The 13183-nt window shown below is 48.5% G+C and overlaps 1 protein-coding gene across 3 annotated transcripts in view; it reads right to left on the bottom strand.

Annotated features, from left to right (window-relative positions):
• The window catches only part of GPC3 (glypican 3), a 257485-nt gene that overhangs the window by 76671 nt on the left and 167631 nt on the right, over positions 1 to 13183 (bottom strand). For 2 of the 3 annotated variants that reach the window (XR_005585004.1, XM_039489639.1), the window contains exon 6: positions 2242 to 2362. Coding sequence is in view for 2 of the 3 variants with exons in the window: in XM_039489639.1 (XP_039345573.1) it covers positions 2242 to 2362 (121 nt within the window). In the remaining variant the exon portion in view is untranslated. Of the gene's footprint in view, positions 1 to 799; positions 1308 to 2241; positions 2363 to 13183 lie in introns of those variants that run through there. The other variant, XM_039489641.1, reaches the window with a different exon arrangement.

Here is a 13183-nt window from a genome sequence, read left to right as displayed (position 1 = left end):
CACTGAGCGTTTTTTAAACCTGTTTGTGTTTGAAAGCTTATGAAGAAAGCTCACAAGAAAGCTCTCCCTACGTAGACTCTGCTCTCAGGCTAATTTGGGAACAGCCGTATTACAGGGCACATTATTATTACTTGGATAGTTCAACCCACAAGGCCCAAAAACACTCTGTGCCCAGAAACGGCAAAGGCTTAAGCCCCCAAGGGCTGCATTTAAAAGCACCCACACGTCGCTCCACACTAGTGTCACAGGAATGAGAGCAGAGTCCATGGGTGGACAGGAGCTCTGCTGGTCTGGGGAAGGCAGGAAGCCGAGAAACCACACCACCAGGAAAGAGAACGCAGGGAAGTTAAGTGGTCATTTTAAAGAAAGCCAGCCTAGGTCCTAACCCTGAGCTGCTGGGCCAGGGACTTGCGGTGGTGGTGCTCAGGCCGCGTGTTTCTCATCCCGCTAACTCAGTGGTTCTCAAACTGGGGTCGCCGCTTGTGTAGGGAAAGCCCCTGCCAGGCCAGGCCGGTTTGTTTACCTGCCCCATCCACAGGTCCGGCCGATCGCGGCTCCCAGTGGCCGCGGATCGCTGCTCCGGGCCAATGGGGGCTGCAGGAGGCGGCGTGGGCTGAGGGACTTACTGGCCACCGCTTCCAGCAGCTCCCATTGGCCCGGAGCAGCGAACCGCCACCAGTGGGAGCCGCAATCGGCCGGACCTGCAGACGGGGCAGGTAAACAAACCGGCCTGCCAGGGGCTTTCGCTACACAAGCGGCGACCCCAGTTTGAGAAACCCTGCACTAACTCAAGGCAGAGCAAATAGAAGCAAGGGGGAAGACAACCATATTTCTTCTATCGGTACAATCCTGATTTAAATGGTCACATGAAGAATATCTAGAGTGGAAACATCAGCTCAGACCGGGGCCCGTCGTGCCTGGTAAACTGCCTCCATCGAGGCCAATACCCGACACTCCAGGTGCACATGAAAACTTCCCATAATGCACCAGGAAAATTGGGCAAGGCAAGAAAATTCCTTCCTGGCCCTTGCAGTGATCAGTCTGTGACATGAAGCTTGAGCTCTGATGACTGTTTTGCTACCCCAGTCTTAGCATGGTCCTTACGTTGATGTGTCAGTCATCACATCAACATCAGAGATGCAGCTGCAGTGTTTGACAGCATGGCTTCTATGCAGGAACAGATTCTGCAGACTGGCTCCCCCGGACAAAGGATAACAATCATCTTCACAAGCCTCATCCGTACAACACAGAACAGCCGCCAAATGTGCGGAGCATGGCGGGGTTTGCTCTAGAGAACTGACACCAGCCTAGCAGGAGAAACAGAGACACAAGGCCAGATCCACGGGGGGCATTCTGGTCCCTGCGGGTCCCCACTGAGTAGCTGGAGCTAGCTGGCTATGAGTTTCACCCAGCATGGGGTCGCTCGCAGCTGATGTCAGCTCCTGTGCCGTTTTCTCTGTCAGACCCAGCATACGAGGCGGGAAGAGGCGTGGCCTGAGTACGCTGTGCACCGGCTATCCCCAGTTGGTGGCCACTGCCTGCTGGCAAAGGTGAGTGCAGCCCAGGCTACTGTACCTTACATGGGAGCCAGCACAGACCTGTCCCGAGGGGGGTGATGGATGCAGCCTCCCCATTCAATGGGCACACACCACTGCTGTCTGCCTCCTCCTTGCCCTGCCGAGGGGGCACCAAACACTCTCCGCCCAGCACCCCAACCTTCATCCCGGCCCACTGTGTCATGACGGAAGGGTGGCCAGGCCAACCCTGAGCAGCGCTGCAACTCCATGTGCCAGGCCCGGAGCAGGGAGCTGGGCCCAGCCCTATGGCACAGGAGACACTGCTGTGGAGGGAAGTGGGGGACAGCTCGTTCCCAACCCCCACCCCTCGCCCGGCCCTCCCTCTCCACTGGGCTGGGATTAGGGTTGTGGTGCTGCTGTGGGTGGTCAGTGCCCGGCACGGGGAGCTGGGCCGAGTCCCCTGGGACAAGAGACAGTGCTCAGGGGTCTCTGTGGGTGCACCCCTCCTCGAGACTGCACCGAGTTCCAGTCGGGACCATAAGGGGTACTGGTGGAACTGGGCACACGCGTGTGTCATGGCCCTGGGTCCCATACTCACCACTGACGTCATGTGACTCCTTCGCTGTCATTTGACTGGAACATGACAATAAAACCCACGGACTGTATCTAACTGAGCAAAGCAGGGCGGATTTGGAGCAATCCCCACTCCTGCCCTCACACCCACCTGGTTGATGTGTTTCAGTTTGTCGATGAGCTGGCTGATCACTGGCTCGGGACCCTTCGTTTTCATCTCGTGGGTGCCAGCTTGAGCTTTCCCCCCGTTCCTCGCTGCCTGGCGACTGTACCTGCGCGAGTGAACACAGAAGACAGCATGGGGCGATGGACTGGACTCAGCAATCAGGATTATTTATTGCTTAGACCCCAGCATGCTAGCTGCCTTCCCGTCACAGAGGAAGACACGGTCCCTGCCCTGAGACGCACAGGATGTTATTATTTCTCCAACCCAGCACCTACGACCCCAGTCTGCACCCCACGGCGCCAGGTGCTACATAAACACAGAACAAAAAGGTGAGGACAAACGGCCCAAGGTGGGGGAAGATACGACACACAAGGCAGGCGAGCTGCGTGACAACCGCCAGGTGTCTAATGTAAGTCCAAGTCTGCTGTGGTGCTGGTCTAAGTTAAACGTGAAAAAAATTCCCACTCTACAATTCATCCCCTTGTGGCCCATCTGCTCCCAGAGTCCACCCCAGTGACCCAGCCCCCTCCCTCCACAGCAATGGTTCCCTGGCTAACGGGCTCCCAGGGGCGAATGGAGGAGTCAGCTCATGTCTCGTAGACTTTGCAGTGGAAGTGGGACTTCAGGGGGGATTTAAAGGAGGCTAGGTGGGGCCAGGGTGTAAGAAAGCCAGGAGACAGCTGCAGGAGAAGCAAACACCCCCCCACCATGGGGCTGGCAGCCCTGGCAGGGCACAGCGGGTGGGAAGGGGATGTGAGGCCAGCCCAGGGCAGAGAAGGGTGGCGTTCGGTAGGACCTGCAAGGCAAGCACAAGAAGCTCAGCTGCAGTGGAGAGGGGGAGCCAGGCAGTGGAGAATTCATAGCAGGGGTAGCAGCAGGTGGTCAGAGCAGCTGCATGCTGTGCCGGTTGCAGAGGGCGACGTGGGTGTCGGGAGCCCAGGGAGAAGGACGCTGCGGCAGTCAGGATGGGAGGCGGGGAAGGCCAGCTGTGTGGACGGAGAGGAAAGGTCAGGGGTTGGGAACAGTATGGAGGAAGTAGCAGCAAGATTTGGACACCAGCCCAATGTGAAGGGAATGGCGTCCAAGATGACACCAGGTTCACAGGCCTTCACGACAGGGAGCGTGTGGGATGTTCGGCGCTGAGTGACAGGAGGAGGAGGGGAGGCGGCTTCAGCAAAGGGACCCGGAATTTGGGTTTGGCCCAGTTAACAGCATGACATCCACAATCTGTGCTCAGTTCCCCCCAGGGCCGCTGGCGTTCCTGCAGATTTACACCAGTGCACTAGGAAACGGGCCCCAAAGCCTGAAATATTAGCAGCTTTTCAAATACAACCGGGGCCAGGTTTCAGGGCAAGTGCTGCTCAGAACTGCCTGCGTCTGATTTACATGAGATCCGTCACCCCGTAGTGTTACGTGAGAGTCCCCAGCTGAGATCCGGGCCCCAGGGTGGCAGCGGCTGTGCAGAGACATAGCGAGAGTCAGTCAGTGGATGTCTACACCGCAGCGGGCAGCGTTTCTTCCCGGCCGGGCAGACAGGCACGCTCTAGCTCTACTCGAGCTAAAAACAGAAGCGCGGAGGTTGCGGCACAGGCTGGCTGCAGCGCACCCAGCCCCTCAGGTGGCACAGCCACACTGCTATTTCTAAGCACATTAGCTTGAGCAGAGCCGGTGCGTGTCTGGATACCCGGGCTGGGAGGCTCACTCCCAGCTGCAGTGTTGACGTACCCCGAAGCGCTGTCACAAGGCAGAAAAAGGCCAGGCAAACACGACAACTGTTTCCATTTTACAGATGGGGAACTGAGGCAGAGAGAGCAAGGTCACAATTCAAGAACGTACTTCCACCCAATTTTAAAACCAATCACCATTCTGGAAATCACTTAATCACCGCTTGCCTTGAAGCTCGTGATAACAGTGAAGCACGTGGTTAAGTGGCCTTCAATCAGGCCCTATGTAACTTGGCCAAAGGTGTCTGTAAAGAGCCAGAGCAGGTCTCCTGAGTCCCAGTCGAGTGCCTTCACCTCAAGGCCACCCTGCCTATACATGTAATCTCTCTTGTAGCACTCTGAATTGCCACATTTGTACCGGGGTGTTACCCAAAGTACAATTAAAACATCGTGCGTCTTTCTTGAACAGCTTTTATAAAAAAAATTAACTTGTGCACGATTCATGTGGGATTCAACGTTTAACGTTAAACACACAAACCTCCATTTCTATTTTGAAAAGTCTTGTAGCAGGATAATCACCATGAGCTTTGGCGGAAAGTACCAAATACAGATACTCACACAAAATAATAGGCACTGCTGCAGTGCAGCACAACACTTAAGCACATGATCCGGGGCTACTTGGCTGCTGAAAGTTAAGCATGTGCTGAAATGCTTTGTTGGACTGAGCTCATGATTTCCACTGAGGTTGAAATAACAAAGGGTTCTAAATAATTAGCTGGCTTTCAACAAACACACACTACATCAGAATCAATATTCTCAGAGCACCATCTTGTGGAAAGACACATTACTACATGCATAAAACCATTTAATTATTACACTCAAACACTTGTTCCTGCAAGATCTGTGCCTAACTTTACACACATGCATAAATGTCTGCAGGACTGAGGTGCTAGAACTGTTATTTTTTCACACAATCACAAAACACAACTAAACCAAGCCAACACTTCTATAAAACTATAAACTACCTTAGCAACATGAACATGTAAAGGACGGACTTTTTAGATGCCTACGAAATTGCCACCTTTTCTGTCATTATGTGAAGCTAATTTTAAAATGCAGAGACAGAACATTAAAGTACGTTGCTGAAAAGTGTTGTGGAGTTTCAGTGGGATTTAACTCCTGGGTTCTTAGCCTTCAACAAGAGCAGAACTGAGCCCCCGTTTGGAGCACACCTAAATCAAAGGAACCCATGCAACTAAACAGCTCTTGTAATCCCTGAGCAGGCAAAACTCCCGCTGAAGTCAATGGGAGTTCTGTCTGGGCAAGGGTTGGAAGACCAGAATCTCTGCACTCTAGTACACCATAGATGACAGAGCACCGTAGATGTGGTAGGGCCAGGGGACATAACGTCCAGTGGCGAATGTTCAGTGAATGGGGAGAACATGGAAGGCACAGTGAGTGGCCCTGGTTAACTCCATCAGAGACAGGGTTGGAGTCAAAGGTTACCAATGAGACAGAGAATATGTCTTCATTGCACACTAAGGGTTGAGCCCAAGCACCCCTTCCATCCACACACAAATCAGTCTGACTTGGGTCAGTGAGTGCTCAGGAACCGGGTCCTAGGACCCTGCTAAAAGGGGGGAGTCATAGCCCGAGTCGCACGGAGACTCAGATCCAAGCCCTATATTTTGCAGTGTGGACACAGCTCAAGCCGCAGACCCGAGTCAGAGGGTCTGCGCAGTGTCCCACAGTATGGACGTTAGCACAGTTGTGGGTCCCACAATTGTAAAAACTGAGTTTTGCAAAGCAGTGAGGATGCTCAAACATGGGCTTGGGAACACAGAGTCCACAAGCCGAGGTCCCACAGATCCAGGTTTACGATGCAATGTAGACAAACCCTAATGGCCACGCTACCCTCCCGCACAGGAAAACCCATGAGAGAGGACCTGAATGTTGGGTGGAAACTCCGGGAGGTTCCCCTTGGGGAGTTCTCCCTAGAACTGTCCTGCTACCTGGGCTGTACCCAGATGCACCAGGCTTTCAATCCATGGGTAGGCAATGCAGCCCTTCCTTCTCCCAAGCAATGAATTCACGGGCACAGAACTAAACCTAAAGAGAGCTGGTTTGCTCACGAGCATCCAGACCTGCCCTGCTATTAACTTTAAGCACCTCGGGTAAAATTTCCAAAAGTCTCACTGACTTTCAGTGATCCTCAGGGAGAGATTTTCAAAGGCACAAACGGTGGTTAAGTGCCGAACTCCTATGTCACCTTTGAAAATGACACTTGGGTTCCTAAGTCACTCGGTGCTTTTGAAAATCTTACCTGTGATGATTAGCGAGATTTCCTGAACTCCTATGTCACTTTTGAAAATGACACTTGGGTTCCTAAGTCACTCGGTGCTTTTGAAAATCGTACCCATGATGATTAGCATGCTTTGCTGAACAGGGCTGGACTGCGGAGCCGGGGCTTCCATTCTCTCAGTTCAGCTGGAGGGAAGGTCAATGGCAGAGCCCCATCAGTGTCACAGCATAGGGGTCATGGCTTTCCGGAAGCCTGGCTGCACCTAAGGAGTGGCAGGACTGTATGAAGGGAGCCTGGGCATCTTTTCTGAGCACACCCAAAGATCGTGTGTGAGCCGAAAGAGTTTGAAACTTAGCTTCAGTAATGGAAGGAGGAAAAACAGTCCTGAAATCCCAGCTTGCCTGGAAAGGGCAGCGGGCACCATCCCTGCAGCCTGGTCTCCCAAGATTGACAGCCATCAACGGCTAGAGGGCTTACTGAGTCCTAAAGCCAGCCCTGCAGCCATACTCACTGAAAATAAAAGTATAGGCAAACCAACAGCAAACACACCCGACTTTTCCCAGTGTTCTGGGACTTAGGAGAATCCTGCCAGTAACTTCCTTTTTTGTCTTTCCATTCAACTCAGCAAGTGAGTGTATTGAGCGTTAATTAGCATGACAGTGGCCATGGTACTGCACAAGCAGGGACTGCATGACCTCACCTTATAGATTTACAGCACATTTATTGTCTAAGAATAAAGTGTTTTGCGGAGCAGGGCCAGCATTTGGCCTGTGCTTAGGTGCCTTTCTGAACTAGGGCCAAAGAGGGCCAGGTTGTTGCTGCATTGCCTCGAGTGAGAGCAATGGGAAGTCTCCAGGCCAAACTGACCAAGGGACGAAGGCAAGACAGATGCAGAAAGGCACCTAGTGACGGAAGCAGAACGTTTCCAAATTAGCTCTGCAGAGTGTAGGCATCTTCACTGAACCTGAGCTGTTTTGCAGATGCGTCTGTTCCATACCCGAGCACTAACAATCCCTGATACAGATCCCGTGCTCTAAGAACGCTGTCGGCACAGACTATTATACTGCTATCTGGCATACACTATTAAAGTCCTCCGAGCTCCGACGGGGGCCCTGCCCTTCGAGGCACCGACGCTATAACAGGAGCATGTGCCCGGCCTCCACTTCATAGGCAGCACAAAACCAAAGATCCCTCCTTTTTTGATGTGGTACCCTGTAGTAGGATGTCATTCAGCAAAGTAACCCGGGGTTCCCTCCCAGAGTTCCCGGGTAGGAGCTACTGTTTGTCACAAGATAATCTTAAAAGGAGAAATGTCACGTTGTTATAAGCGTGTTGATACATGGCTGTCACTAACGATAATTAAAGATAATCACACGATGAAAACATTACCAAGCTAAAGCCTTGCAAGGGTTACATATTGCGCTTTCATTCGTAAGTCATAAATATTTGGTGTTAAACTCAAATAAGGGGTTCGCCCCAACCCCCGCATCCATCCACAACTCTCACCTTTGAAAACGCTTTCCCACTCCAGCTCTATTAGCTTTAACCAGGGGGGTCCCAGCAAGTTTTACCTCCAGGTTTTCATTTCATGGGAGTCCAGACAACAAAATGTTTTTTAAACGTATGACAATAAATGTAGTGGCGGGTTTTTCTTCCCCACAGAATCTGCTTTAGCACTGAAATGCAGAGAGAGAGCTGGAGCCAACTTGGCTGTGCTCAGTGTGGAGATAAATTACTGAAGTGCAATGTATGATTTACAGAAAATAATCCTGCAAGTCAACTGTAAAGTATTATATATGAAAGAGGAAAGTAACGGTTTCATTCAAACACCAATTAATTAAGGCCTGCCTCCTGGCTACAAAGTATTTATTCTAATGCAGCCACACATTTTAAGCTGGCTAGAAGGGAGCAGAATGTCCTGTCTGGTATATTTGATTTCTTCACTCTGATGCTCCTCAATGAACCTTCGTTTCTTGGTAGTGCCGGGGGACACCAAATGCAACAGAATCCGACTGCCCCACATGCAGGCGAGGCTTTTAAGGAAAGAGGACCCAAAGGAATGGATCCTGAGACATCAATTCTGCAATATCAAAAGGGGCTCTGCATTGCAGGACCTCTTCTAGCCAATGGAGCGCTGTCGATTTATACCAGCTGGGGGCCTGGCCCGGAATCTTTCAAGTGTTCACCTTCTCCTGTGGGATACAGTATTGCCAGACCTCGAGCAAAACTGGAAGGGGGGGTCTTTTCTATTTTGCTTGGTAACTTTAACTGCCCTGAGTCCCAATCAGCCACACCAACAGCCTCTTGCAGGGACCTGGGCCACCAAACGAACGCCCTCCTTTCAGACGTACGGCCCCATTGACTGACTGTCGCAACAGGACAACCAAGGGGTGTGCATCACCCCTGCCAGGCACTGCCATTCAATCACATCTGGCTGGTAAGCACTCCTGACACTGTTTTAAATAAGAGCTGAGATTCTCAGGTAATAGCCTGACTCCAGGCGCGGGGGCTTTAAACAAAACACTCCCACCAAATATGGCAAGAGTCACAATAAAATCATGAGAGTTGGCAACATTGGGGATGGTACAAACTCTTTATCACTTCGTTTAACTGTAGTTCAACAACGTTAGAGACATACTAATGACGGAAGTTTTGGTCGGCCTTTGGATCAACAGGCATGTTTAATGTATCCAGAGAGAGATCCATGATCTCCATTCTGGGAACAACCACTGAACAACCCACTACATGTGCCTAATTAAAGCTTACATATGCTAGGAAACTTTGGTTTATGTATCTAAAAAGTTATAAAATCCCCTTCCTTTATGGGACTCCACTGTGCCTGATATTCTGTAACATTGCCAGAAATAACTGTCCTCTTCATGAGTTGAAGGTTCATTATTGGCATGGAGTCATCCTTATTACAATACACACGTTTTCTCTCTGGCATCCTGCTGTGCTTTTATTGTTTATTATTTGTACAATTAAAAACCCCTGAATATATTGGTAATAAAAAGGAAATCTGAAACTTTTCCCTGCAGGAAGTAAAATCAGGATAGTTTAGTGGGGTGCTAGGAATATGGTAATTTGGATATGGTATAAAAGGAGTGAGGATTAAGAGACACACAGATAACTTAGGTTAATGTAGAATTTGTCTTGTACAGCTTTGAAATGATAATACTTGCATAATTTGCTTAAAAGTTTTGCAAAGGATAAATGTGTCTGACGTGCTATTCAGAGGAGCTTTAAAGGAATATACCAGTATAAGCAGATTATTAAACTTTAAGAATCTAAACTTCTAATAGGCTTTAAAAATTAAATGCTGTGAAATCTTGACACTCTGTATAAAAACCTTAAATTAGAAAGTTATTCTATAAAACACAGCAACACTTCTCACAGGCTGGCAAGTGCACAATGAAGGGGCCTTTTCTGCGAAGGTTGAGCTTCCCATCAGAGTCTAACACATTTTAATATACCTTAGAGGAGGGTTTTGTTACACATTTCTTTTTTCTTAGTACTTCCAGCATATTTTCCCCTACTGTGTAGCAACTGGACAGTTGAAGACACTCATGCCCAGGGCATCTGATTAGAAAATCAACTTCTTTCGAAGACTGCACATCTTTGCAACATGCATGTACTTCCTGATAGCGCTGCATCAGCTGATGTTACAAAAATAAGACAAGGCAAGGGGCCATCAGGATGACAACCCGCTAATCAAATTCATATGATACCAAGTTAGGAAGGAGAACAAATTATTTTCGGATCTGGACAGTACGATCTTGATAAATAAGAGAAATAGACTGAAGTCTATAAAATCAGATTCAATAAAGGGAAATACAAAGTGGGTCACAATGGAAAGAATAATCCAATATGCAAAATGGGATGAGTCAGTCAATAGGAACACTAAATTCTTATCATCGACAACGCTTGTCATCTACACAGCAATTTATTAATCCTAAAAGCATTCCTGTGAGTAGGTAAATGTTGGGTCAGCTCCTCGGCTGATGTAAATAAGCATAACAACTTTGACTTCAGCAGTGGTATGACTTATAGCAGAGGAGATTTTCATCCATTGTATTTATTACCTCATTTTACAGATGGGGAAATTCAGGCAAATACCCAGTATGAGCTAGTATGCGAGTGGGGGTTAGAACTCAGGGGTTCCTGGCTCCCCATCCTGAAATCATCCCTCTCTCTGCCACTCCGAAGGATCTACGGTAGCAATGAATATGGAGTCAATGTACTTGTGATTTACTTGTGAAAAGCACAACATTGCACACTGCACTAACGGGAACACCAGAGGGAAAAGCAAGACAAACAGTCCACCCTGCTAAGTCATAATTAGGCCAAAAAGGGAGTGTCGTGTTCAGTCAAACTGGAGGACGTTAAGAGGAGAGAGATGAAAAATGTGATAAATGATTTGGGAAATGAGAGCCATTGGGAAGGCTAAAGGCACTGGGCATATCTAGCCTGTGAAAAGGAGGGACATGAAGCGGTCTGCAAATACGTAAAGCAATATTATAAACAGGACAGAGCCAGTACTAACCAAGAGGACAAGAAGTGAAGAGGTTTAAGGAGCAGAAGGGCCAGTTTAGGTTGGATTGTAGGATAAATGTTACCCTCAGGAGCAAGGCACTTGACCAAGCTCACAAGGGAGGGTGTGGACATGCTGTTCATTGCTGGACTAGATACTCCCATGTTAAAATGGGTTAAGAATAATCAATAAATCCTGCCACAGTGCAGAGGGTTACACTAGACAAACGCCTAGAGGCCTCTTCTGCTAAGATACCCTATTAGAGGCGTGGCTACTACAGCAGCCTCAGATCCTATAGAAATTATCTAGAACCACAGACAAACGTGCTCACACATACCAAATCCATGGATGTGACAAATAAACGTATCATGTAACTGTGCTACTATCACACCCCAGGAACTGAACCACCTGCCCACAGCTCCCCAGCACTCCGTGTAATAGCTCAATCCCCCTGGCAGCTTTGAACCGCCACCTTTTTAAATACCACATTGATTAGAACAGCTTTGAGCAGCTTTAACTGACATGGAATTAAAAATGGGTCCAGGCAGAGAAACTTTATCTGTATGGATGCACCAGTGTTAGCAACAGGGGTCAGCACCATGTCCGTGGTAAAGATTTTGAGGTCCATGATAATTTTTTCAAAAAAATGAATGACTGAATGACATAATCCCCCAACAATGTCCATCACTAAGTATGGTAATTCTGTCAAGTGTCCATCATGCAACATGGTGGTGCCAACCCCTGGTTAGCAAGGGTAGGACTCTTGTAATGAATCGTCCCTAATGTGGATAAGGCTTAAGTAATCGGAAAACCTGACCCTAGATAATTTTCTCCATAGTATCAGGACTCTTTTAGCAATGTAGCAGTTATGAATGTGTCTCTACCGGCTCCAGTCCAACTCTGGTACATGGAGCAGGTTAACTACAAGGAAGAAATAAAGTCTATTCTTGTCCAGCCTGCTGTACACTTCACTCATGAGTATCTGAGCAGGCAAACATTACATCTGGGTTGCAGCATCAAAAAGCCAGGAAAACAGAGAGAAATATAAATCTGAGGTGACTGAATTTTTGTATTCTAAGTACGTGGACACCCCAGGTCAGGACTTTCTCTTCTCAGCTCTCCCAGTAGTTAGCTGCATAGGATGGCTACCAGCTGATAAATGACTAATATCCGGAAGCTGACTCCAACGTTCAGTACTTCTTGTAAAAAGCTGAAAGCCAGGTCTGGGGAGAAATTACAAGCGCGTATCAGCCTAGCGCACGGACAGGTGAAGTTATGCCAGAAGAATTGGCGTGTACAGCTGATGTTTTTTAGGTTTCACCCCGTTTGGGGAAAATAAAGTCCAAGACTGTTTAAAGTGACTAGTGATTTTGGGAGCCCAACTAGACACACCTTGAAGGGGCTGAGCATGTTCTGAAAACAGGCCCCTTTAAGGGATCCCAATTTGGGTACCCCCAAAATTGAGGCAGCAAAAAAAGAATCACTAGTCACCCTTCAACACCTCAGATACAATAATTAACCAATGAGATCATTCTTATTTCAATTTAAAACTCATTCTGTAAATGGGAATGAGGAGAGAAGAGTCATTTATTTTTTATCAGTGTGACTTTATTCAGATTAGTTTCTATTTCTAATTCCATTATGGGAAACATCCCCAACCCAAGGAGAAGTCAGACAGTCATTCCGAGACATGTTCGGGTTGTATAGGCTTAAAACATGAGGCGGGAAGAAGGTAAATCAGTCTAAGACACAACATTGATGACCTATTTTCTGATCATGTATGTGAGTTCCATGAAACCTTGGTCCTTTCTGAGGTTTTCTGCAGCTCAGTACTGCCTCTCCAGCAGGACAGATGCAAAGCAGCCGCTATGCAAGCCACCATCCACACCAATTCATGACTAGTTAGCAAGTGGTTTGCTACACAGAGCAGCTGGTCTTTCCTCCAGAGGACACCACTGACATCTCTGCAAGGGGATCCGATTTTTCGCACTCGTCTGCCATCACTGCCACTTGACTCAGAGTGAAACATTTAAACTTGGGCTCTGAAGAGGGTGGTGGTTAATATTTCAGATCAGCTGGCAGAGGAGGTGATGTGTGTTTGACAAGAGAGAGTGGGAGGGAGAAGCCGACAGATAGCAGCGTGTTCACTTGAGGAGGAGCAGTGCAGGAGATAGCTTTCCTCATGGCACTGCAAAGTTGTTCATTTCATTATTAATTCAGTGGCAGGCAAGTGGGAAGAGAAACTTCTGGTTTTCTGCTAAACTCTGTTCACATCACTGTTATCTCCGTCCTCCCAACCCCCCTTCCCACCCTGTCTGTCTTTTGCAGCCACCTGTCATGTCCTACACCAACACTGTAAGCTCTCTGGGGCACAGACGGGCTTTTTTGTTTTTTGTCTATACAACACCTAACACAATGGAGCCCTGATCC

This window comes from Mauremys reevesii, linkage group 9 (assembly GCF_016161935.1).
Source record: "Mauremys reevesii isolate NIE-2019 linkage group 9, ASM1616193v1, whole genome shotgun sequence".
In the NCBI taxonomy this organism is placed as follows: Eukaryota; Metazoa; Chordata; order Testudines; family Geoemydidae; genus Mauremys; species Mauremys reevesii.
This window is presented reverse-complemented; position numbering and strand designations above follow the sequence as displayed.